The sequence below is a fragment of the Theropithecus gelada genome, chromosome 8, assembly GCF_003255815.1.
Source record: "Theropithecus gelada isolate Dixy chromosome 8, Tgel_1.0, whole genome shotgun sequence".
Lineage (NCBI taxonomy): Eukaryota > Metazoa > Chordata > Mammalia > Primates > Cercopithecidae > Theropithecus > Theropithecus gelada.
Genome location: NC_037676.1, coordinates 61,346,723 through 61,373,049, shown reverse-complemented (window position 1 = coordinate 61,373,049; position 26,327 = coordinate 61,346,723). Strand labels below are relative to the sequence as shown.

General features: G+C 39.1%; 1 protein-coding gene across 1 annotated transcript in view; it reads left to right on the top strand.

Annotated features, from left to right (window-relative positions):
• The first annotated feature begins 534 nt into the window (after nucleotides 1-534).
• TOX (thymocyte selection associated high mobility group box) overlaps nucleotides 535-26,327 on the top strand; it is a 310,020-nt gene continuing 284,227 nt past the window's right edge. The window contains exon 1 of the mRNA XM_025395197.1: nucleotides 535-930. Within this exon, the coding sequence (XP_025250982.1) occupies nucleotides 829-930 (102 nt within the window). The 5' untranslated portion in view covers nucleotides 535-828. The remainder of the gene's footprint in view (nucleotides 931-26,327) is intronic.

Below are 26,327 nucleotides of genomic sequence, written 5' to 3'. Positions count from 1 at the left end.
GGCTGCGGGGCGGGGTGCGCCACAGCGCCCCCTCGCTGCGCGCTCCCCACGGTACCCCGAGGCCGCCGGTAGCTCTGGCTCGCCAGCCCCTTTGTGTGCGACGCGCTGGCCCCGAGGAGCGCGGCACGGGCACAGCGGGGGCCTCCCAGGGTCCCACCGTTTCTGTCCCAGCCGGGCCGTGCTCTCCTCCTTCTCCTTCTCCGCTCCTCCTTTCTCCAGTCTCCGGCCTTCGGCTCCGAAAAGCAGCCATTGGGCCGTGAGCAGCTAGCGTCCGGCCGCGCTCCCTACCCCGCCCGGCCCGGGACGCTCGTCCCCCTCCCGCCCTGTCCCCTCTGAATTTCCCCCCCAACCCCCACATCCCGGGCCTCCAAGGTGGAGAAAATAAACTACACGCAGAGCAACTCAGTCTCCAATAAAACGCCCAGTACCTAGAGCCCGAGCGCGTGTGCTGGGCTGCGAGGGGCGCGGGAGGCGGAGATGGGGGGGCGGGCGGGGGGGACAATGAGCGCATGAAGTTACCTGCCCGGCGGCGGCGGCTGCAGCGGCGGCGGCGGGACCGAGAGGCGGCGGTGGAGCAGGCTGCGCGCTCGGCGCCGACGGGTGCGCGCCGCGGCTTGGGGGAGAGTTGAGCGCTTTTCCCCCCTCTTTTTTTTTTTTTTTTTTTCTCCTCTTCTTCTTAAACAAACCACAAACGGATGTGAGGGAAGGAAGGTGTTTCTTTTACTCCTGAGCCCAGACACCTCACTCTGTTCCGTCTAAGCTTGTTTTGCTGAACACTTTTTTTAAAAAAAAGGAAAAAGAAAAGGAGTTGCTTGATGTGAGAGTGAAATGGACGTAAGATTTTATCCACCTCCAGCCCAGCCCGCCGCTGCGCCCGACGCTCCCTGTCTGGGACCTTCTCCCTGCCTGGACCCCTACTATTGCAACAAGGTGAACGCTCTGCTTTTGTTTCCACCGTGTTCTTGCTGCTTGATCACGGGAGGGGGGCGGCGGTGGCCGGGCCGCGGCGGGGCCGGCTTGGCGGAGGCCGGTCCCGGGCGCGCTCGGCTCGCAGCCCGCTGCAGCCTGCGTGCGCTTGGGTAGTAAATATTGTGTAGTAGCTCCGGGGGCTTGCCAAACACCGCGATTGTGCGGAAAGTGACACGATTTGCTCGGATTCTTTTCTTCCTGCTGTTCGCGACTAAGGATCCCTGCCTAGGTTTGCCGGGGGGCGTTTAAAAAAATAATAAGAGAAAACCGTGGAATACTTTGGGGGTGTGTCTGGGGTCCAGGAACGGAGGCAGAGTAAGAGAATTCAGTTTATTTCCCAGTTGCCCCTTCTCTCTCCCTCCCTCTCCCGGGCAGTGGGAGCTCGTGGCACCACTTCCCTTCTCCGGAGTAGTTGCCAGGGAGCAACCGGGAGTCGGGGTGCAGGGACCCGGGAGGCGCCCCTGCCCCCCATAGGGAAAACTGCCCCACGACTCTTTTGTTTTCCCAAACCGGTTCCAGCAGCCGAGCCCGGGTTCGGACACAGGTCCGCGGGCCACAGCACAGCGGGGTAGCTGGGTCACGGTTTGGAGAACAGCTCCTGTTTTAGGGGTGCGCGCGGAAATTGCAAGTTTGTTTGGAGCCGGGCGAGCACGTCGCGTTCAAGTCCAAAGCTCCCGCACTCGGCATGGGGCTGGAGCAGGGTCCGCTGCTGAGTTGTACCCACGGCCCGCTGACCTCGGGTGCCAGGGCCGCGGGGGCCCGGGGAGAGGCGGATCCTGCCGGTGACCCGGAGGTGGGGCGCTGGCCCGGGCTGCTGCGGAGTTCGGCTGGGTCCACCTATAGGACAGTCAGGGGGTACGAGGGAGGGGGTTACTCTCCCGGCTTCTCGAACTCTCTCATCCCCGAGAGGGAGGACACTCAGGGACCGGTCCCCCAAAGTGGTCGCAGGGCACGACTGCCCCCGCCTAGGGCTAGCTGTTCGTGTCTAAGCAGTCCCGTTGGATGTACGTTGGCAGAGAGAATTGAGGTCTCTAAAACGCGGGGCGGGCCTTTTAGACGCCCAGCTCCCGCTTGGTGATAAATCTGCCTGATACTCACCGCCCCTGCAGGCACATCCATGGCGACCCTCGGTGTATTACACAGGAAAAATAGTTGGGACTGCCAACATTTGCCTGGTGGCGAGTCGTCACCAAACAGCTTTTTTACCTGATGCAGAGATACTTAGTGCTCTGCCTTCTCAGCCCCTGGACTCCCCACCACGCGACCGAGTCGCAGCTCCGAGTCATGGACAGTGTTGACACACAGTCAGGCTCTCACACACACACTTCCCCGTGGAGAAGCTCCTCGGTGCTGTGTCCAGTGTGAGACCCACTCAAAGGACTGTGCTGTGTGCCGATGGTGTTTAGGCAAGTTAGAAAAGAGGGACATCCAGTCTTGAGCAAGGGCAGAAGGGCTTCCATTGTACAGGGAGCCCTTCAGCTAGGGACAAGTTGAAAGGTACGGGGAACTTTGGCGAGCGCAGAGGAGTTTGTGTGATGAAGTTTCATTATTTGCTGGTGACATAGTTCTTTTAGTCTAAAATCTGTTTTGTCTGTACACTCAAGTATCGTGTTACGTTTTGTTTTGCTTATGACACCAACACTATTGCTAATAAAAAATAATAAAGTTGCAGCCCTATCTTGGAGAGTAAAGATATATTCCACTGTAGTTACCGGAACCAAAAGCTCAGAACTATTTTGGCAATGAAACTGGACAAATCTTATTAAGTTTATCAGTGATTTTAGGCCCCCAAAAGAAGTTAATGACTTGGATACACATTTCACTCCTCGTTCTTGTGATAAGTAGGGTCAGATTTAATTTAAAAGTTAAATGCTTTGGAAAAATCAGGAATTACTTCAATATATTAAATCATTTTCCAATTAAGTGCTTTAAATAATTTTAGTGAGTTGTGCTGTGAATTGAATAAATTAATTTAGAAAGTATTCAGAATTTCTTTACTAGCTCATTGAAGTTCCTTTTAAGTCACCCCGTGTATAAGAAGCAAACTGTTCTTTTTAAATGCAAATGAGGCACCCTTTCTATAGACTAGTTGCGGGTCTTCTATTTAACTTATCCAGAGAATAATAGATTTTTAAAATGCAAAGTCATAAGATATGTTTCTAATAGTAGAAGAAGACTTCATGGAAATGTTTCTCCAGGGACATCTCTGGCCCATCTCTATGTAGCAGTCCATCAGATATATTTGTCACTGGTCCCTGATTATATTTAATGTACTGAATAGTTTTCTAGGCCCCACAAAGCCCAGGCACTTGAGTTTTTTCACTCCACCGTGATTAGCATTGGTACAAAATTTCTGTCCAGCTCTACAATTGTAGTTGTGCATAATGCAGTCAACTAGCATTTGTTTTTGCAATGACATGAGTGGATTTGCAGGGAAATGGAAGAAGGACAGAAGTTTGGAAAAGGCGAAGTAAGAAATCTGTGCCTACATTTATTAAAACAAGTTGGATCAGACATCCCCAAAAGAACAATACTGCAAAGTAAATCTTGCTTCCTTCGGAGGCGTAATGAATATGTAGTTTATTACAAATAGCAGTCAGTTTGTCAGGTGATTTGTTTTTAATAGGGTGATAAGATCATAAATTACTTATTATCTTTATTTTAAACCTGTCAACACTTTGCTATTTAAAGTTGGTGTGCTAAATCCCAGCGGAACCAGTATCTATCTGTGCTTTAGAATCCTACAACTGTAGCTACAGTTTCCCAGTGACATTGTTTTCAGTGTCAGAAGAGACTCTAATGGAGAAAATGAATATTCTCTTCCTGAAGCTTTCTAAACTAAAATGTGATTGTTTTCCTCTGCTGACACTTTCCGGCACTGCTGCTCTATAGATTGCCAAAACACTACTTCCATTTTTCAGTTAATAAACTCTGGAGGAGGCATTTTTGGAAACGGTTTAATCTAGTATTGCTCTATTGTAAGACTAATATGCGTTATGAACATATCACTATGCAAAGTGGCCTCCATTTTCACACAGGCCATTGTGGGAACAATGAGAATGATGTTGGTTAAGGCAAGTGTGTGAGGCATCTCTTATACAAACAGCCAGAACGGGTGGCATGTTGCTGTATGTAGGTCAGTATTGGAAATAGCAGTGTAGCTCATAGACTGGACAGACACATGGAGGCTGGAGTTAGCAGTATTCACCTCTTGCAGCCTAAAGCATGGTTGTATTTCAGACATTGAAAGATGAGTACCATAGTGGAGTTTCATCTAATTAGTCTATTTGAAGTAACGTTGTATCCCTTAATTGAGCTGAATGCTACCAAAATAAATTGGATTAAATGAGCTTACAATTGGAGTTCTGTAGTGATATAGTCTTATTTTCTATTCTAGTTAAAGATGTCAGATCATCAGTTTAAATATATACCTACAGAGTAATAACAGTTCTTTTCAGTTTCTTAGTGCAGCGTCATTTCCAAAGATTGTTTTCACTGGTTTTATGCTAAGATAGGACAAAGAAGTGGTACTTTTTCATTTTTACAACGATGTGATGTGTTCAGTTATTGCTCAGTATCTGCCCACATAAGGAGTAGTAATACAATTATGTTATGACATGGCTAATGACAGGGATGGTGACCTCAGCCTGCAGTGGGAGGAGAAATAATGGGCTTCACTGTTCTCAGTGGTTGCCTTTATGGAATCATGTCCTGAATCTTTCTTTGGTTGATTTAGAAACAGGGAAGTCCAAAACACAAACCCATGCTTCATGCTGGTGATATACAGAGTGAAGAATAATGGGCATTCGGAATATTCAGCTTTTATCATTGAAATGAGGAAGGACAGTGCATATGTTCTTTTTCGTGAAAACGCACAAGGAAGGACCCATTTGTGATGAACTCTGCTTGAAAATGTCAGGGCAAACATTAGACATTTGATAACTTTTAAGAATAACAAGATTCATTACAGTCTCTGCAAAATCTCCTTTGAGCTTATTTTCCTATTTAGAATGTATTATGTGTTATACTTTAATGTGGCAATACTCATCACATCAAAAATACAAGATTTGCAAGCACATTAAGAAGGAGTCATTATTCCTATTTTGAACAGTAAATGTAAGAAAAAGGAAGAGGATGGGAGGAGGAGTAGATGAAGGAGGAGTATGGGGAGAAAGAGTGAAAAGAAGGGAGGGTTATAAGTTTAGAGCATTATGCTTGACTAGTTCTCCATCCACCTCCATAACTTCTAGGACTTTGGGAAATTCGTAGTTGATACTTCATACATCATATATATAATTAAAATTCCCCTGGGAGTTTTATCAGCTGGCACTTTTCAGAAGTTTTGAGGTTGTTAAATATGTTTTAAATAAATACCTATGTAAGAAAGAGCATAAACCAAGCAATCATGGGTTTTGGCCACTAAATCAGATATTATACAAAAGCTTCAAATGTAGCTATGTTGACTGTGTGGGTTATTTCAATATTGCAAATTCAATTTTAAATGTCTGTGCAAACAAAGTTATAGTCATGAGCTTTAGAGGGATCTGATGTTATTTTTAACATTGCATAGGTAGTTTAGTATTCTCACAGTTTATCGTGTATTTTAAAAGTTAGTAAGTGATATTAAGGAGAATTTTGATATTTTGCCTAGTTATGAAAACTAAACTAATATGTAAATATCTAATTGAATGATCATTGTGGATTTTGTTTAAATGATGTGATTGCAAGGGAATTAAGAACAGTGGAACAGGAAGAAGTAGGGAAATTTCCAATTTTAGGGGTAGTTTCCTAGGTACCAATCTGGTTCTCAAATGTTGGTTTTGGTGTGTGAGAGACTGTTTCTAGTGGTGATATGTTTTTTGTGATGGGCTCCATTCAAGAGTGTTAGCCTAGAAAATGACGAAGGTAGTGGGGAGCACAGTGATTTTATTTAGCTGTGAAGGGTGATTTATTATAGTGCTTTCTAAACTTTTGCTAGGACTTTAGAAACTTGAAAAGACCCTAGGGGTGTTTCTCAAATGCTGATGATTCTTCCTTTTCTGTTTTAAAGTCAGCCTTCAGTCGCAAGTCTACCAGTGTGCCCAGCACCTCTTATCTCCCACCTCTCTATCTCCTTCCCAGTTACCCATTTCCCGGCCACTCCAACTCCTGGGACCACCTTTGCTTTTGCTACTCTCCTCCCCAATCTTAATTTTAACCTAGGAGGTCTGTACTTCTAATCTGAACTCTCTTCTCCACTGGACACTAATCACCATTGTGGTTGCCTAGGCTGCCTGGCTCCCTCTTCAGCTCACCTTCCTTCATCACCATCATAATCATGTGAACATATCCATTCTTGCAGTAGCCTGATTCTGTTTTCTATTTGGAATCTACCAGCTCTCAGGCCCATATCTGCTTTTTGAAATCCCAAATTATGCTGTTTTCCTTTCCCCATCCCCCCGACCTGAATGGATGATGTGGAGTTACACAATATTATACTAGAGTAAGACAACCCCCATATGATGCTGAGAGGAAAAATAACCATGACTGGTATTTCTAAGCTATTATAGTCTCCCTTCCACGTCCCCTCCCATTTTGTGCAGTGTATTTAGAGCTCAGAGATAAACCCCTTAAACATCCTTCCTCAGTGAGAAGGCTATGTTTAGATTCAAAAATAGTATGAAGATGGGGCTGTGATCTTCAGTTGGAATACAGTAAATTAGGTTGGGTTACACTTGAGGTAAGTAACAGGGGTTAGCATGTGGATGTATTCTCATCAGAATATACGTAGATAACTAGAATGGGAATGGTTGGCCATGTAGAACTGAATCAATTAATCAAATTTAGATCACTTACCACCCTACATTTTAGCTATCTGAGTGTGAATCTCAAGATTTCTGAGAAGTCACAGGTAGGATAATTATCTTACATGTCAATAAAAATGAAATGTAATTATCATGAGTTGATTGTATGCTATTAACAATTACATTTTAAAAATAAGATCAGTTGTTGTATAGAATAAAACTTATATTGTATGCATCCAAATACAAGAATATAAAATTCATACTTTTATCAGAAAACAAGACTGTAGCACATCATAGTTATTAGACACCGTGGCTCTCATGATCCTAACTGTAGTTCTTGCCTGCAAGAAGCTTCTGTTTGAGGCATCTTAGAAGCTAGAATGTTCCCTTATTTGTTTAAATTGCATGTTCACCCAAGTTATTAATTTTACCAAATTTTGACATGCTTTTTTCCCTTTTCATTTACTTCTACCTCGGAGTTATTGATGTATTTTCAATTGATCTTTTTCTTTGAACATGCACTTTTCAGAACTAGATAGGCTGGTCTCCCCTGATTGATAACGAATTGTGTTAAACAGGTTGTCCACTAGGAAACCACAATGCCAAGATGATACCGCTTACATCTGGCCTAATGAATTTGAGAATTTTTTGTTTTAAACCTTGCATGCCAAGTTTCATCCCAAAGAGCAATTTCTCATTACAAACAGTTGAGTTATAAACTGCTTAGAAATGTGGTTTATAATGGAAGTGCCAACAGACTGTTAATTATAGCAGTTCTTCCATAATACTTTGAGACATGGAATTCACATTAACCTGAATGAGCTTTTCCTGGTTATAACATGTTGCTCCCTACAGCATTCATTTTGAAAATGGGAACATTATATTGCTCTGTGCTTGGATGTTGATGGTGCAGCAGAAAAGACGAGAAGGGAGGGTAATTCCAGAAACTCCTTGCTCTTTCCTGATGGGAGGTATTACTATTTCCCACACTTCTTTAGTTTGATCTATGGCAAGTTTGCCTCACTTGATAAAAATTGTAAAGTTAAATTTTAAAAGCTATTTTCAGATTTCCAAGTTACTCATGAAAAAATCATCACTGATACATATTTATAGTATCAAAGGTCATGAAACCAGGGTCACTATTAATGCTTTTTATCTGTTTGTTTTTTACTTGGGAGATTTAAATGGTTCTGCTTTAGCCAAGTATCTATCGTTTTTCATTCCTGAGTTATGTGCTTTTATGAAACTGTCTGGAAAGGACTCCTAATTAAAGGAGGCCATGGTTGGTTGATAAAAAGCTTTGCCAGTGGCCAAGAAAATAGAACGTATTTTGGGTGCCATGTGGTCTTACAGGTCATTTGTCTGATCCACAGTAGTGATGATACCAGCTTTTGGCTAAAATGCCTTTTGACTGAAGTCTTTGATGCCACTTTGGGAGTGGGGTTACTGAGCTAGAAACATTGGTGTGCGTATGGGTATGTGCATGTGTATGGGTGTGTGGGGGTGGATTTGTATGTGCATATGTATTTGCATGTGTGTGTGTGTGTTTGTGCTTCTCATGGTTCTGGAATATTTCTGGTCATAAATACATGAAAATTTATCCTAAATGGCAGACCCCCTCATGTGTATAACAGCAGCAACAAAGGAAAAACATCATGACTACTAGGAATACCTGGTTACCACTCCCTTTTAAGATACTCAGCAGTATTTCACAGGAGAAGATGCTGTTCAGAATCTTAGGGCTTTAAACAGACATGTTATATCCTAATACGACTAAAGAACCAGGTCTTTTTGAGGAAAACCATAGGCCCTTCTCAGGGAAAGACTCCATTATGTTGAATATTTGAGAGAAAAAACCAAGTGCCGTTAAGTCTATGTTGACTTACTCCCTAGGCAAAATAAACCTAACCATAAGAGGATGTGATTCCCCTCCCACTCTGTTTCCCATTCTCTTGAGAAGCCTGACTTTGTTCTGTGCCTGGTAAAAGTTCTGACACCAAAACCTTTAATCCATCTGTGTTCCAGTCTTCCATATATCCAGTAGAGAAAATAATTTATATTTGTATCAAAGAAGACTTATGAGAATTAAGGAGGTAGATTATTTGAAATCTTGTGGTGAAAGATGTTAAAAAAAATTCAAAGAATTTAGCAAAATACTGCATTCTCAGCCCATTTCTTCTATTTCTGCTGCCCTAGTGGAATAAAAGTGTTTTGAAAAGTTGTAGACTAGGGGTTCTTTCAGGAAGACGGTCAAAGAGATAACCTTTCTGGAGAGTCAAAGGTGAATTAGGAAAGTGGAGTCTCTGTAGGTACAGTGTGTAATCTCCCTCCCTCAGATATTGATAGGCCCCCCGGGGGGTCTCTTTTTCCCTCTCTGCATTAAGAGCCAATGCACCTAAGGAGAGATGCTATTGATGAGGCCTGTTGCCTGTTTTGCAGTGTAGGAAGATAAGATAAAAGTGGAGAATAACTGCGAAAGAGGGAAATGCCCTCTTGTTCCTGACTTCAGGGAAGCAAGTTTACCTCTCTATGCCTTCCTCTGATATATGGGTCAGAGATGCGAAATATAATGTGCAAGGTTAATTAAAGAATGGGTCAACTGGGCCTAAAGACAGTGCAATTACACTGGAAGAGTATCTGAGCGCTGCCTGATTTCCTTAAGTCCGTTAACTCAATCAAATGGTTAATTTAAAAAATGATGGGTAAAGTGTTATAGGCGTTAGTATTTTCATACCAGTGAAAAAAACCGGTGCTTCTTTTCTATACCAATATGGCTCAGCCTAAAATGCCAGTAACAATTGTATCAAGAGAAATGTTAATAATAAAGAGGCAGGATAACCTTCCAACAAAAAGTATATTTTATCATTTGGCAGATGCAGTCATGAACATTAATCATAGAAACCTGCAGATAGTAGAAGCTTAATATCAAAGCTAATGATTTATTTTATGTTAATGACTTCCTGCCAGGGCATAAAAGACTGTTCATAATGGACTCTCAGAGCTATGTTCAGTTACTAAGGCTAATGGGATAATCTTTCCTCTCCCAAAATTAAGCTTTTTGAAATAAATTATGCTGTTATTTTTCAAGGTAACTCTCAAAAATTTACTGCAAAACTAATCTTTTAAGAACTACTTAAAGAAATGAAAAGGAAGAAAAATCCCAAAGCAGCGTTTCTAGTTCATGAACACTTTTACTTAATTAGGGAGAGAAAGTTTGCATGTATGCTAATATCCCTGAACTTGTAATGCTAAATAATTTTAAAGGCAGCCTTCTGTGACACAATCTGCCTTTTGAGATTCAGCTCCTGTAAGTACCTCCCACAAAATAGACCATGTTTTCGTCGGCGATTACCAGCCAATAATGAGCTGAATGGTAGTAAAACATTTGAATTTTTCACTGCGAAGTTTTAAAAATCATGTTTACAATTAGTTATAACCAACATTATATTTCAATAAGAGATAATTTGCCTAGTAAAGTTCACATAATGTGCTAATCATGTCTCGTGGTTAATAAAGGCCTCCTACCTCACTCCCCTGATGGCTATAAAAGGCTATTATATTCATGGCAGCAGTTCAGGTACAGCTGCTGTGTGTTAATAATGCATCATTGTCCCACTAATCAACATAGCAAAGGTCAGCACCCCTAAGCACCTAAACCACCTATTCTCTTTCCAAAATATTTATTAACACCTTAAAAACATATCTGTTCATTTTCCTTAGCCTCGAGTCAGTTAATTCCACTCCAAGCTACTTGTGTGATAAAGGTTTTGTAACCTAAGCTAGGTGGTAGAAGAGATTAATATATATTCATAGTAATCTTCTCCCATAAACATGTTTCCATTTCCACAGTCATTGACTGAATTAGTGTCGGGTTGTTATAGCCGTGAGCTCCTTTATTAAGTAGGTGTGTACCAAAATGAGAATATTTTCAGATTTTACATGTTATTTAAAGAGATGTTTAGAAGAAAAACAACTTTTCAATAACCAGAGACTCATTTAAAGCAAACAGAGCGAATCAGGAAATGGGAAGGGATATTTAAAATCTAAGAAATTAATCAGCGTTAGTTTGTAGACCTGATAGGGTAGTGAGATATTATTTTCTTAATTGTTCTTTTGGCATAGGAAAGCAATAATAGTAAAAGCTTCTTAAGCCATATTTTCTGCACACAAAGAACATATTCACGTGGGATTTCCATTTTGCTGGAAAATCGTGCAAATCAATAAGCCAGCACTTATCTGCATTAAAATTAGGTAGACAACAATTTATAGGCATAGTGATAGCGTAGTTCTCTTCATACCCTCAGTTCGTGTTGAAGATAATCCTTGCTTTTGTGTCCTCAGAGAGAAGCCAAAATGTTAAGTGAACAAGATATCATTTTCTCATCTTGTATTATTGCCTTCTGTTTTCTGTTACTCTTTTGATAACCTTGTGTGTGTGTGTGTGTATGTGTGTGTTTCCTTTATGATTTAGGAATCTTCAGTGTTTTAAGAGAAGAGAAAAAAATGAAACTCAACTATGTTTCCATCATCAAGAGAAATGCAAAAGGCGAATGAGTGGGAGGAGCTTCTATTTGTGCAGCACATAATGTACAATGGTACATTTGTCATGCTTTAAATATATAATGCCTACAATAAAATATGTACAGGCACAGTTGTGATCTATGAAGTCCCTGGCTCCAGTGCCATTGTTTGTAGTCTCTACGGTTGTCATACATTGTTCTTTGCACATCATACCCTTACAGCAGAATTTGACACAATTTCTAGCTTTCAGCCCTGCACCATTTTCATTGCACAATATACATGAATTTGACAGGGTGTGTTGAGGACAACTCTGGCAAGCAATTGATATTTTGAAGTGGCAAGCGTTTCAGCAGCTGCCTGCTTGTGAAAAAGGAATGATAAGATATACTGTATTGTTAGTTTCAGGGAAAGCATTAAGGTTTAAGCTCTGTAAAAGTGTACACATTATTCGTCAGTGGTGAAGCAAGTCTTTTATGTTTTTTAGAGCTTAGCTCTCTGGCTGATGTGAACTAGAATGACATTGGTCAGTAAATGAATAGGAGTACTTTGAATTTGAACTGCTGCCAATTTTGCACCAACAAAAGAACTGACAAAAGATTATGTGAGATGCAAAGCACACGCAATGTTTTGGGGGCGGGGAAAGGGAAGGAGAGAGCGAGAGAAACCCACATCAGAGAATATTCTTTAACACATACTTGCAAGGATACCAAATAGTTAAACACATCTATTTTTCACGGCTCATCAGCTACAACCTAAGCTGTTTTATCTAATATGCTTTTAAAACCTGTTGTATACACATAGGCTTTCAGAATATGTTCATATGGAATTTAGAGTGTTTTTCTGAATATCGCACTGTGCCCTAAAGGCCTGTTGGCAGAATATCAGAGTCACCCACTGCTGGAGTCCCCAACTCTTTCTCTATCTGGTAGTGGGAAATTGTAGTTTAATCAGCTATGGCACCTTCAGTGTGTAACGTTCATTAGCAAGGCAATTTGTCATGACTGTTAATGGTCAGGATGCATCTGCTCTCTCAGTTACAGAGCATGATAAGTAAGAAGACAAATATTTCAATATCTGATAGTATTAACTTGTTTCAAATTTGTAATCCAAGGTTAGTTGCTTAAAACAGACACAGCACCAGATTAACAAGCATCCTGTATTCAATTTGACTGGGTCCTGTTTTTATGGATTTATGACTTTAAAGCACACTAATATGCTATTATGAAGGGCACAGTCTTTGATTAGATGTTCAACAGAAACTAAGTTATGAGCAGAGTACCTTCTGGAGAGAATTTATGTGCATAATATTTTCTACAGAGCTTCATAAATTGAAAGGTTTGATACATGCAATATTTCTAACATGCTACATATTCTTCTCATGATTAAAAAAGTCACTTACCCACTGGTTTATAGATTGGTCGGTCACTTTTCAAGTGAGTTTAGAGCCTCGATCTATTTTAAAAGTTTAAAAATTCTAGTGAAAAACTTCAGAATGAATTAGAAATGTCACATTCCCCCCCCCACCCCCCAGCAAACTGCTTTATAAGATCATTGTTCATTGTTCTAAATGGGGAAAAAAAGTTTAAAAGATTCCCCCAGTTGAAAAGGTTAGGATTTTTTACATATCTCATATTTTCTAGTTATGACATCACATAGCTTGCCATACAAAATCTTTTTGACACATTTTCATTTTTAATGAAAGGCCCTAAAATTCAGGGCATAATGATTTCTTAGAAACTGAACCCAATCTTGGTGAAAAATTCGTTCTTGCTAGTAACAAAAGCTGTTACTGTTTAAGTTCCTGTTGAGCGGTTAGTTGGTACGCTTCGCTGAATGTTGTCAAAAAGGCTTTCCTCATGATTGACAACCCGGCAGGAATGTGAATGGAGATTTTAATTGCGTATCATGTGTGCATATCAGAGTGAGTGAATTCATGACTCTGCTTAGCTCCATATCTCTGCAGGTCAGCCGTGCCAAAAAATGCTCTTTTATGTGCAATTTTTCCAAAAAGAGAAAGGTGTATGTGTACTGAAGTCATTTGTTATTCATTTCTTAAGTGAAACACTTGTGTTCCCTGAGCCTTGGAGTTTGAAAGTAGAACAAAAATCTATTTTGAGATTTCTTTCTTTTACTCTCTGTACTTATAATATACTTGGATGATGTAAATTCTTTTCAGTTACAAGTTGGGAAAAGTCTGCCAGAACATATTTTTCTTATGGCACTTGCTATACGAAGTGTGTTTATCTTTCTTTTCTTTTTTTTTTTTTTTTCCCTAAAGAGTACTTAGAAAAGAAAGAAAAAATGTAAGCCAGTGGAAAAATTTACTGAGGTCAATTGCCTTTCTGTAACTTGCAATCTTGAGAAAAGATCTGGCCTGGGGTGGGGGAGGGAAGGAAGGATATATTTCTGAGAGGTGGAAGGTTCATACAGCTGTTTCTGAATTTTGGAGAAAATAGCAAGAATATAATGCTTATTGTAAAATGACATTATTAGACATATGACTTTTCATTTCTTAGAAAATGGCTCTTTGGTTGAAGATTCATTTCTGCTATCACCGCTTGGTCAAGATACAGTGGTGGTGATATGCCATTTATCTTATTGAAATGCCTAAAACCCAATACAGTACATGTGAGATTTTAAAGTGGAGTGAAACTTTCTTTGTAAGGTAACTTTGGCTACAATACCCTAGACTAATCAAGAATTTAATAATGTAAAAAGAGGAAAAAACTAAAAACAATTATGCCATACATAAGTTTTCATTTTATATAACATGAAACTTTGGGACTTGGGCTGTAAATTTAATACCTAATTACTTTTTAATGTCATTTTGAATAGGTGAGAAAAAGATTAGCACCAGGGTCATTTTAAATATAACTAGAGTAATAAGTAGGGTAATGTTGAAAGGATGGTGACTTTATGGCCTTAGGGTATCCCATAGGGACTTAACTTTGTTCTAGGCTCTAATATATTATCTCAACTCATTTTAGAACATAAAAAATTGCAGGCTGACAATCCAGCCTTCATATGATATGCAGTACCGATAATCACTATGTGAAAGGCACTGCTGTACCTTTAAAATGCTGAAGAAGAAAAATCTATTTTATTTTAAAAATTCAGCTCTATGTACGGGGTGACATTTTTCTAATGTTATGGAAGACTATTTTGTACTTTATACTGAGAGCTCAGGCAAGGAAAAAATCTATTTACAAAATGAAAAAAAAGTACTCAGCTGAATGCATTTCACTTTTAAAGATGATATTCTGGTAATGAACTTTATCAAGCAGAGAACATTTCAGTAAAAGTATTAAAGTAGTTCCTATTTCTGTTGCCTCACTTAAGGCTGTGTCACTGTTTCCATTATAACTTCTTATTTTCAGATAGCTCTAATGCGGTCCCCATACAAATATTTGCATAGGGATGAAATAAGAATATTTGAGCCTAAGAAGTCAACTTAAAAAAAAAAATTTGGAATGCGCTTGTTAAAAAGCTTTGGGGTTGTTATTAAGGGACACTTAATTCATTTTCAGAAATCGAAAAGCATTTTTTGAACACCAGCTGAATGCAGAACTTTACTCTGAGTGTTAAGGGGATCAGGGAGTGACACAGAGATGAGTAAGTTATGAACCCTGCCTCCATGTGGCTAATAAGAGAGGAATACAGATAACTATCATGGAACCACAGTATAATTGATGTGATATGAAGTCTGTGGTCAAAGTGCTGGTGGTATAAAAGGAAAAGTTGAAGTTGGAGGAATCTCTGTTGCTTCCTGGAGGAGATGGCATTTCAGTTGGCCTTAAAAATCCAGCGGTGAAGAAGGGGAAGGTTACTCCTAATTTTTTGAATTATTTTTTAGACTTCCCACCTTTTATAAAATGACCTATGACAACTAAGAGTAAAAGCCACATATGCAATAGGGCTATTTGAATTAACATAGAACATTATCCCCCGGAAGTGGAGATGCAAGCATACTTCTTGACCTACATATTAAGCTATAATTCAACATTCAAATTGGGCTCTTGCTCCCTCGAGCTGAGCAAAAATGGAACTACGTGAATGACAGAGTTCTGATTATCAGAGAGTATCAACACTAATTAGTCACGTGTAATAAGTTTTCCTCTAGTGAAAAGTTGCAAAAACTCTAGTGAAAGGCTGCAAAAGAGAGAAAACGAGACAACGCGTGGAGGGGCAACATCCTCAGCTCAACGAGGGGGAGTCTGCTGGGAGATGCCTGGGGTTTCTGTAGGAGGGGCCCGCAGGAATAAGCAATACAGAGAGCCAGGGACAGTTTAGGATTAAGGGACGTGAAAAGATTAGAACTGTGTTTGAGGAAGATACTGCTGCCAATGTAGAGATAATGTGCTGGGGGAAGTTGAGGTGGATTTCAAATTGCTGTTGTCAGTGGGCTAATGTCCATTTCTAGTTAAGAATGTGCTAGAGAAGACTTCCCTGGGGGAACTCACATGTTGAAATGAATGACCAGGTACTGATCTATCTTTTGATGCCTTTTCAATAAAAGATAACCTTTTAGAGGTTTTGTACTTTAGTCAAAAGTTTGAGTTATGTTAAAATCTAACTTCTTAAAGCACATATGAGGTTGTAGTCTACATGCAGATTAAGTTTTTAATTGATAAGCCCAGACATTAGCATGAATATTAATGCTTTATGTATAGTCTTAGAAGCACACCTGCTGAGTTAACTTCCAATCTGTTCTAATTGTGGAGTAATATTTACTGAAGTTATTAGTAATTGCTTTCCTGAAATAGCTTGCTTAGTGGTAAATATATTCCCCAAATGTATTAGTAAATTTGGGGAATATATTAAAGTGTCCAAACATATTCAGAAATCTGTATCGGCATTTTTGAAGGTATCTTATAATCTTCCAGTATCCACATAGCAAAGGTCTCCAACTTTTCCACTGGAGTGCCCTAATGAATGGGAGGGAATTTATATTTCAGGGGGCTAGAGGAAGATCCTTTGGAAGTGCCTGTGCAATGTACATAGGTCTTAGAAGGCTAAGGTTTCATCTTTAAGCAATATGTGGATCTTATATTCTACAACACACCCATGTCTATTTTAATGTGAATATGATATTTTGAAGCACTTACAGTTGAGTCAACTCTATTCTAGGAAGATAGTCTTTGCTATTCTGTAATTCTACTGCCTTGGGATATAGTTCTTTGCTCCTAGGGGACGCATGACACAACATAATACTCTTTTGTCCTTATTATTAAAAAATAGAGTTGAGGCCTTGAAAAACTTCCTTTCATTAGGTCATCTTTACCACAGAGAATGGAATGATTTGTTTCCCCTGATTTTTTCCCTGACTTTCACTAATTCTCTACTTTTGATAAGACAGTTTGACAAAGTATTTTATCTTAGTCTAAACTGGAAGACTTCAGTTAGGGCTCAATTGTTGCTGGTGCCCCAGGCTGACCAACGTTATGAGGAAGTCAAATATCCTATGTGTAGGTGGAAAAGAAAAATCCCTTCGTTACTTGCAAAAACTGATGATGTTTAGTGATGGCAGGAGATAGTCAAGTGTATCATTACATTGTTAGGCATTAGTAGAAAACCTAACGTGAAGCGAATTTGGAAAATTCAGGAAAAGGATCAGCAAGAAATTGAACAGTTATGGTGATAGTTTGGGGGTGAAGTGGGGGCAGGTATAGGACTGAGAGAGGCCTGTAACATAATAAATGGCCTGAGGCATGGATTCCTTTCTCCCATACTTCCTTCTTTCCTCCCTTCTTCTCTTCCTTCCACCACAGGCAGACATAATTTGTAGGATGACTGATATTATTTTCAAGATTCTTCTGAATTACTTTCTTAGATGCTGATATGGTTTGGCTCTGTGTTCCCACCGAAATCTCATCTTGTAGCTCCCGTAATTCCCATGTCTTGTGGGAGGGACCTGGTGGGAGATGATTGAATCATGGGGGTGGGTCTTTCCTGTGCTGTTCTCGTGATAATGAACGAGTCTCACAAGATCTGATGGTTTTTGAAAACAGGAGTTTCGACTGGGCAGAGTGGCTCACACCTGTAACTTCGGGAGGCCGAGGCAGGCGGATCACTTGAGGTCAGGAGTTTGAGACCAGCCTGGCCAACATGGTGAAACTTCGTCTCTACTAAAAACACAAAAATCAGCCAGATGTGGTGGCATGTGCCTGTAATCACAACTACTCAGGTGGCTGACGTGTGAGAATTGCTTGAACCCAGGAGGTAGAGGTTGCAGTGAGTGGAGATAGCCCATTGTATTCTAGGCTGGGGGACAGAGCTAGACTCCATCTCAAAACAGACAAACAAACACAAAACAGGAGTTTATCTGCACAAGCTCTCTTTCACTGCCTGCCGCCATCCACATAAGATGTGACTTGCTCCTCCTTGCCTTCTGCCATGATTGTGAGGCCTCCCCAGCCATGTGGAACTGTAAGTCCAATAAACCTCTTTCTTTTGCAAATTTGCCCAGTCTTGGATGTGTCTTTACCAGTAGCATGAAAACAAACTGACATGGATGCCCTTTCACTGGCACTCTCCCACCTGCATCCTCATCTGCCCAAAGTGGGGTTCTGTTTCTGGGCAGCCAGTCTCTCCTATCTTCTCCATTATTGTTAGGGGATGCCGCAGGGGACCCAGTAGCTTTGGTTAGGCCGGGTGGCATGCATAGATTTTAGGTGTGTGCATAGAAGACTTCTCAACAAATGTCAAACTACACGATGTCCATAGAACACCATAAAAATCAATTTGTTTGATTGTTTTTTGGATTTTTCCCCCTTTTCCTCATTTTAACCTTAATCTGGTTTTGAAAGTTTTTGTTAAACGGGCATGTGTAAATAATGGATATTTGCTCTTATTGACAAGAATATGTTTTACCTTCTAAAAACTCAGTTTAGGCATATAAAAATAAGCATTTTAGATTTTGCCTTTATCCAAATCATGGTAATTTCCTCATATTTAACACATTTTGAAGTTTCATCTGCAACAGCAGTCCAGGAGAATGAATGCTATGTGTCTGCAGTTTAGGTACATTTATTCTCAAGGTCCCATTAAAATAAAATGAAAAATTAATGACAAAGAGACGTAGATTCCTAATACCTGATCCCATATCCCAATTTTCTAGGGGTTTTAGAACATTTGCCATAGGGTTGGTACAGAGAAGGCTTCCAGGGGCATGACATTTGTAATATTGGTTAATTTATTCATTAAATATTTTCCAAATGGTTATTTTGTGCCAGGAACTGTGCTAAAATGGTGAGGATAGAAAAAGAAAAAAAAATCTGCGTACTTACAGAGGTAATAATCTTAGATGTGATACACATAACCCTATTAACAGAAGATGAGTCAACTGAGAATTAAGTGAACAACTTTAATATTTGACCTAAATGCTATTACTATTGAGCTCTGAGTACCCCTGCGTTCACTTGTGCATTTATCTTCTCTGTGCTTTTCCTTTCCTTTAGTCTAGATGATATGACTGAGAGTAGAACCAGTATTCCTTGCCCTGTCTCAAGTCCTGCTGTGGCAGCAGCTGATAGCGTGTGTGATACAGTAACTTGGTAACTTAAGCCAATAGTGATTGTTTATGAAGTAGCTAAAGGAATGAATTTTTAAAAATTGAAATTCTAATTGTGCAAATATTTAAATCTTTGGAAATTTGAACTAGGTATCATTCAAAAATAAAAAATGGGAGTTCATGCTCAACTCTTTTTTTTAATGCCTTAACGGGCTGAAATCACTTGTTTAACATTACTCAATACTATTTTTATGTATGAAGTGTTCATAAGCTCGGGATATTTTTAGAATAGTCAAATAATCAGTGTTCATTTTGTTCAGGTTCATCATAATGGGTTTCAAAAAGTAAACATCGTTGTGCATTTTAAGATTGTTTTTCTGACAAATTCTACTTATTCTGCGAGACAGTCATTGCAGAAATTGCTTACAAAATAATTCTGTGAATCTCATATTTTCTTACCATCTCATTTCTTCCCCTAATATGGTATGGAACCAGACTGCAATTATACTTTCACAATTACTTTATTATATGGGCTGAAATATACTCCTGAAGCTCTTATTACCTTTTCCATACACCATTTACACAGACCTGCTGATGGTTGTCAGCGGTGCTTCCTTGGGACAATCAGCCATTCTTAGCAGGTTGTGTTTAAATTCAGAACACCACAAATAGAAAGCACCTCTCTCTCCTTGCTGATGAATTTTTAATGTTCAAGCATTTATAATAATTCAAAGGACTTCATTATAACAGCTTGCAGAATTAGGCCATGTGTTTTAGAATGTTGGATATTTATTTGTGATCTTTGTCAAAGAGAAAAAAATGAAAACAACACAATATTAATAGTGTGTTTGTGTCTGTAGCAACCCGAGAATTATGATGTTACCCAGTGTAGAGCTCCTTTTCCCTGAAAGAGGTTGATTAAGATTTTCTACTTCAAATAATTCACTCAGAAGCTCTTCTTTCCTCTATAATTGCATTTTATGGGGAAAAAAAGATGCAACTCTACTCCCTGTCTTTAAATGGAAACTGGAGTGCCTTATATTCAAATATGCAGTACATTTACAGTTAATGACAAAATCAAGAACCTTTCTTTTACATTACAAAGAGAAATATTCTTTTAAAATAGCCAATTCTTAGGGTCTTTGAGAGTCTTCCAAAAAGAGATGTGGTTGACTTTGAGAGCCATATGGTACAGTCCAGTCAGTCTCTTTAATGTGTCTTTTCTTTATCATTTTATTTTACTCCCAAACTGTAATTAAATTACAACAACTTACATATTTGGCCATCTCTTATAAAGTAATGACATTTGAAGTATAAATAATAGGACATAGTTAAAATATAATCACCTTATATGTTTCCTGCTGTCAAATGCCAACATAGAGTGATTGCTTCTCCTTTGAAATATTAGAGAGATTTGAGCCAAGTGCTAATACCCTACGGGTACAGTACTCCTACAAGTCTATAATGTCAAATGTTCAGAAATTTTCAGATAATTGATTGCATACCTCAGGTTTTTTTCACAGTACTTAAATGTATCAGTATACTTTTTTAAACACCATAATTATTCATTTATTTGGTGTTAAGCCATTTAGTGTCTGTCTTTCAGGTAATTCCTTTTATATTGCTGATAATTAGTGATAGCAATGAAATCAATTCATGAAATGGTCCTGTTTGTAGCTTGGTATGGTAGAAAGAAGATGGAGATGGAATATCAGGCCCTGGATGTTAATTACAGAACTAACTAAATGATGTGGAGCAAGTTACTTAATTCTGATCTTTCTCTTCTCTAAAAAGAGGGGCTTGATCACCTCTAAGATTTTTTCCAGCCCAAGATGTCAGAGAAATCCATTGGCTTGTCAAATAGCAAACTTCACAATATCAAGAGGTTCTGAGGCTAAAAGCAAGCGGAGTGTCATCTCTATTACAGACACCAAGTTTAAAAATCTAATGCTGTTGTCTTTTATTACATATCAAGAGGAAAGGCACCATGGCATTCGTCATAACGACTAAAAAGTACAGCAAGGTAGGTTTCCAAAGAGTGAAATTTAATCGAGAGTAGACATTGAACATGATTGTAGCTAGTTCCGTCATAACATGTTGGCAGAAAACTTCACTCTTTTTAATTCACGTCGGAATCATTTTTGGCTAAAGGGCAACTGGAGCATATTAAAGTAGCAAAGGATAAAGCATTTCCCCAGTGTTTCCTTGTACTCATAGAGCAAGTCATGGATCATAAGTTAGGAAAAGAATGTGGGAATCAGAAGTCAAGGAGGATGCTATGGGAGGACAGGTCTCAGAGAGCTGGGAAGAATCCAGGGATTTAGCAAGGCCTGAAGGAGCAAGCCAAACAGCTGTATCCAGGCATCGTGATTAAAACAGTTTCCTGCCCCGTTCACAGATTTATCATCATTATTAGGATTCTTTCACAGCTGTAACAAATCCTAGCCTTTCTGATTCAGGCAACTTGAAAGGCCCTATTTTAAGTGGAGAGTGTGCAGGCTTTCAAAAATGGACCTGCGTTCTGTCAACCGGCTCCATCTTTCACACATATAATGCCAGCAGGATTCAAGGAGGCAGAATTCCTGACTTCCAGAAGTTTTTGGTTTGGGGAAAAAAAAAAGTTTATGCTTGAAAAATAAAAAATGCAGAGAGAATAGCATGAAAGACAAAATATATTCTTAGTGCTAGATTGTCAGTTCTTAACCTTTTTGGTTCACACATAGAAGTGAATATTCTAGAATTTCTGACACTGTACTTAAAAGGAATTAATAGGTCAATGCTTTAAAAATAAAGTTTCGGAAAACTGAAAAAGGAATCCTCCACAGCTCTGTTACTGTTCTGGCATCCACTCTCTGTGCTGTTGAACCTGGCTGCTGGCGGAGAGCTCTGGCAGGTACCTGTGAGACCACCTTTTTGGATGTTCCTGTAGCTGCCCTTTTTCTTTGACTTTAGCTCATCGTCACTCTTGGATTTTTTTTTTTTTTGTAACCTGAGTTGTAGTAAGATCTTATTTGTGCTGGTTGCTTCAAATGATGGATTTCCCTCAGTGATTCCCCCAACCAATAGGGCCGTAAGTAATTTATCTCAGTTAAAGCAAAGATAAATGTTATGCTTTGATCAAAATTTAGGGGCCCACCATGAAAACTTGAAAAACAAAAATAGGCTTTGACACACTAGTTGACAACCACTTGTTGAAGTACTACCAGAGATAATCGTTATGCTTACAAGATGCATGAAAACAAAATATTAAAATTGTATGTTCATAAAACATAATGTTTACATATTGTAAAACTCTAAAATTATCTTTAATTCCTCAAGAAACCATGGAGACTTTCTATACCGTTCTGTACAACTGTCAGTCAAGGCCATAGCAGAAATCACTTGAGTGTGAACTGTTGAGTTATTTGAGTTACACAGATGGATTTTCCCACTAACTCTGGTGTAGAATGTGCCACACGTGAGAAAGGATCCTAGGTACGAAGGAAATAGAGGCATCATGGGAAACTTTATGTGAGTTTTATTTCTTTTCTGTACCATAGTTTTCCCATCTGCAGAATGAAATTAATGGCAGTATTTTATTGGTGGAATTTATAATGAGGATTAAATGATAAACATTGTGTAAAGCACCACCTAGACTTCCTGGGTAAGAGGTGTTCAGTAGCATTAGTTGCTGTTGCTGCTGCTGAAAACCTCACTCTGGTGGCGTAGACCCTGCCGGAGGAACTCATGCTGTCTGTAAACTCCAACATTTCTGAAACTCATTAACTTGTGTTCCTTGGAGTTTCTCGGACAGGTATGGAAGTTAGTGGCATTGTTTGTAATCTCACACCAGCGCAGTCACAGACTTGTTCAGGTTATCATCCTGGACCTGTGGTCAGGACCTTCCCAGGGATGGTGTCACTTCAGGGATATCTGACCTGAAGGTGCTAGCAGACTTCTGATCACGTGCTCTCCCACGTTGGGCTGTGTGTACCTTCAGTCACCAATGAGTCCCAAAACAAAAGCCAGAGCATTGTTTATGGTTGGCTCCAGTAAAATATGCATCTCACCTGGGATTGCCGTCTATCTTGTTTCCAGCAATGTACTTAGAATTATTTATCACATTAATAAACTGACACCCTAGGCCCCAAGAGATGCCAGATAAAGAAGTCTCAACCCAAGATGCCTGTAGATTTGTATGTGTAGGTCACACCATTTGGTCACATAATTGGAAAGAACAGGAGATTTTTCACAGAAAGAGATGATGGGAGGACGCCAGCAACACTGTTCACCTGGTTCTTAGCTATGCTTCCCCCACACTTGCTCCTGGAGGTGTTCACAAATCTGGAGGAGTCATAGGCAAGTCTCTCCTCCTGTGAAACTCTGTGCCTCTAGTGATCTTTTTCATTTTCTCTAAAATTACCAGAAATAATAATATGATCATTATCTGTTAAGCAGGAGTCAAATTACCTTTGTTGTGGATTTCTGGGTTGAGTTTTAGTCTTTAAATTATAGACACATAATTTTTGTGTGTGTCACCAAATTTTAAGAATTGTTTCTAAAATACTACACAGCAATTTGAATTTATTGATTCAGATAAAGTTTCATTACCATGTGTCCCATGAAAGGGGAGAGGAATTCATTTCCAGTTTGGAGGTATACACTGTCTGTATTGGTTACCATTGTTAGCAATGGTTTGAGGTTAGTAAAAAGTAAATTGCCACAGTGCAAAGAAGTTAAGATGGGTGACTGATTCTCTGCATGATAAGGATTCAGCAAAAGCTCTTCAAATGGCCACTAATATTATCAGGAGTGTTAATGGGTGTTAAAAAACTAAACTAATTAAAGTAATTTTCAAGCAACGTTAGTCTGTTTCATCAGGTGATAATAAAAGTGTAAAAGATACATTATCATTCCATTTATACTTTTATTAGTAATATGATAAGAAGCAATTATCCTTTAATGGGTATTACCTCTTGTAGTTTTCAGGGCATTTGTAAATATATTTGAAATGAATAACAACACTGTTGGGGAGAGGTGGGGAGTTGGACATTTGGATTTCCATTTCACAGCTAAGGAAACTGAGGTTCAGAAAGTTTAAGTAAATTATTTAAAATTGTGTGGTCAGTAAATGACAGAATGGGGATGTGTTAAATGAATGAGCTGATTCAGATACATCTCTATACACCTATTCTACAACCCATCAGTTCTGCTGAATTCCGGAAGCCATTGGAGTGCTGGCACGCCTACCTAAACACTTAAATCATTGGCTAGGTGAAAACTGCCACAGAAATGCAAACCTGTTTCACCTTATTTTTAAAGAATGTGCAAGGATCTGCATCTTTTTAAAATTATTTTTAATATTGTCTGGGCGCGGTGGCTCACGCCTGTAATCCCAGCACTTTGGGAGGCCAGGCAGGTGGATCACTTGAGGTCAGGAGTTCGAGACCAGCCTGGCCAACATGGTGAAAACCCATCTCTACAAAAATACAAAAAAATTAGCCAAAAATGGTGGTGCACGCCTGTAATCCCAGCTACTTGGGAGGCTGAGACAGGGGAATTGCTTGAACCCAGGAGGCAGAGGCTGCAGTGAGCCGACATCATGCCATTGCAACCTAGCCTGGGCGACAGAGTGAGACTTCATCTAAAAAAAAAAAAAAAGATTATTTTTAATATTAATCTTTCAGGATATTCTTGAGAAAATGAATGCACCTAAAGTCAATGTTGACAAGAAAGCTTCCTGAGATGAATGTTAGAAGTCTTATTCGCAAATTGTTTTATTGTGTTGGAATATGGGCAGAATGTATCTGAAATTCCTATGGAAAAAAAAAAAACAACTCTTTTAGAGTAAATATTACCTTTATGTATATAGTTGCAAGGTCAAGTTAGATCCTAAAACAAGTGACCTCAATTACATAGTTCAACAAAAATTAACAAAATGATGAACAATATGAATATAATCACCGTCCTTGTCCCCAATGCTTAGAATATAATAGCGTTTATAAGACATCTGTAAATGATGGTATAAAATAGTGAGGTGCTATAAAAGAAATGCAAATGATAGTGAACTTTGAGTAACAGCGTCCAATACTACTCTTCGTTTTTATATCATTATTTTTGGAACCAGTGTAGCAGTGGCTTTCTGTGCCACTTCCAAATGTAGTGACATCAGTAAGACCAAAAGGCTATTTGAGTGTCCTCTCTTTAGAAACCAGGATAAAAGGTAACTAAAATATATGTTTCTCTTAGAGTTGCCTATGGAAACGTAAACCTCCTTGGGGGCTTAGGTAACTTTAAGGAACACTACTCATTCTTCAGAACTGTCAGATCCATTAACAGTGCGGTCTGCGGGTTTGCTTCCTAACTCCGGACTGCTTCCGAGGTCCTTCTGCACTGTGTCTCAGGACAATTACTGCTTTGCGTTTTAAAAATATTTGAATGATGACGTCTTTCACACCCAATTATTATCATTACTTATAATTATTATATAATAATGAAATATAATAATGAAAACCCCAAGTAATTCTGTAAACCCAGTAATTATGTAATATATGTAGGCGCGCGCCACTACACCCGGCTAATTTTTGTATTTTTGATGGAGACAGTGCTTCACTATGTTGGCCAGGCTGGTCTCAAACTCCGGACCTCAGGTAATCTGCCTGGCTCAGCCTTCCAGAGTGCTGGGACTACAGATGTAAGCCACTGTGCTGGTCCCACTATATGCTAATTTAGTATTGTAATTATGTAATACTCATACTAATTTTTACATTTATTATGTTTTCACTTGTACAGAAATAAAATTAAAAGTCAAAACATTCCTACTTTCCCCTCTGGTTCCACTTCTAGTAATAACATCCACCAATAGTTTAGTGTGTATATTTCCATTTTTTTACTATTTTTATTTAAGCATAAATATTTATGTTATTAAAGATACTGATACTTAATATATAATGAATATTACAAGATCTGTAAAACTTGTATTTTTAACCAAATTAGAATCATGCTCTGTCATATTCTTTTTATTTTGTTTATTATAATTTTTAGTAAATAATAATTGAAAGTCCTTAGTTTGCTGGCTTACATTAATACAGCCATCACTCTTGATATTTCGATGTTGTAGGCAAATATTTGTCTTGTTTAGTGTGACAAGCTGGCAGGTAAATGCAAATGATGTGACATTTTCTGCAAGAAACTGTTATTGTCATTTACCAACATGCCAGTAAAAGTTGATCAAATCTGTAATTGACTCCTCCTGGATCATTTTTTAAAGGATGGATTATTAGGGGAAAACATTCAGATTTATAGCTCAACAATCAAGTTATCAAATAACTCTGCTGTTTAATTTTTAGAGGCCATATATGTAGAAGCAAGAATGTATTTTCAAGCAGACAGCTTCTAGCTGCAGGTGAACCCAAACAGAAAAACTTATACTTTACAGGAGAAAGAAAGGACTTCAGGTACATTTTCTACACAGGTATTCTGCATTATGAACTTGTAACAATAGCTGTAAATATTTAATTATTTTACCAGGCTCAAGGGAAACGTTTGTTGAAGTAACAATATTC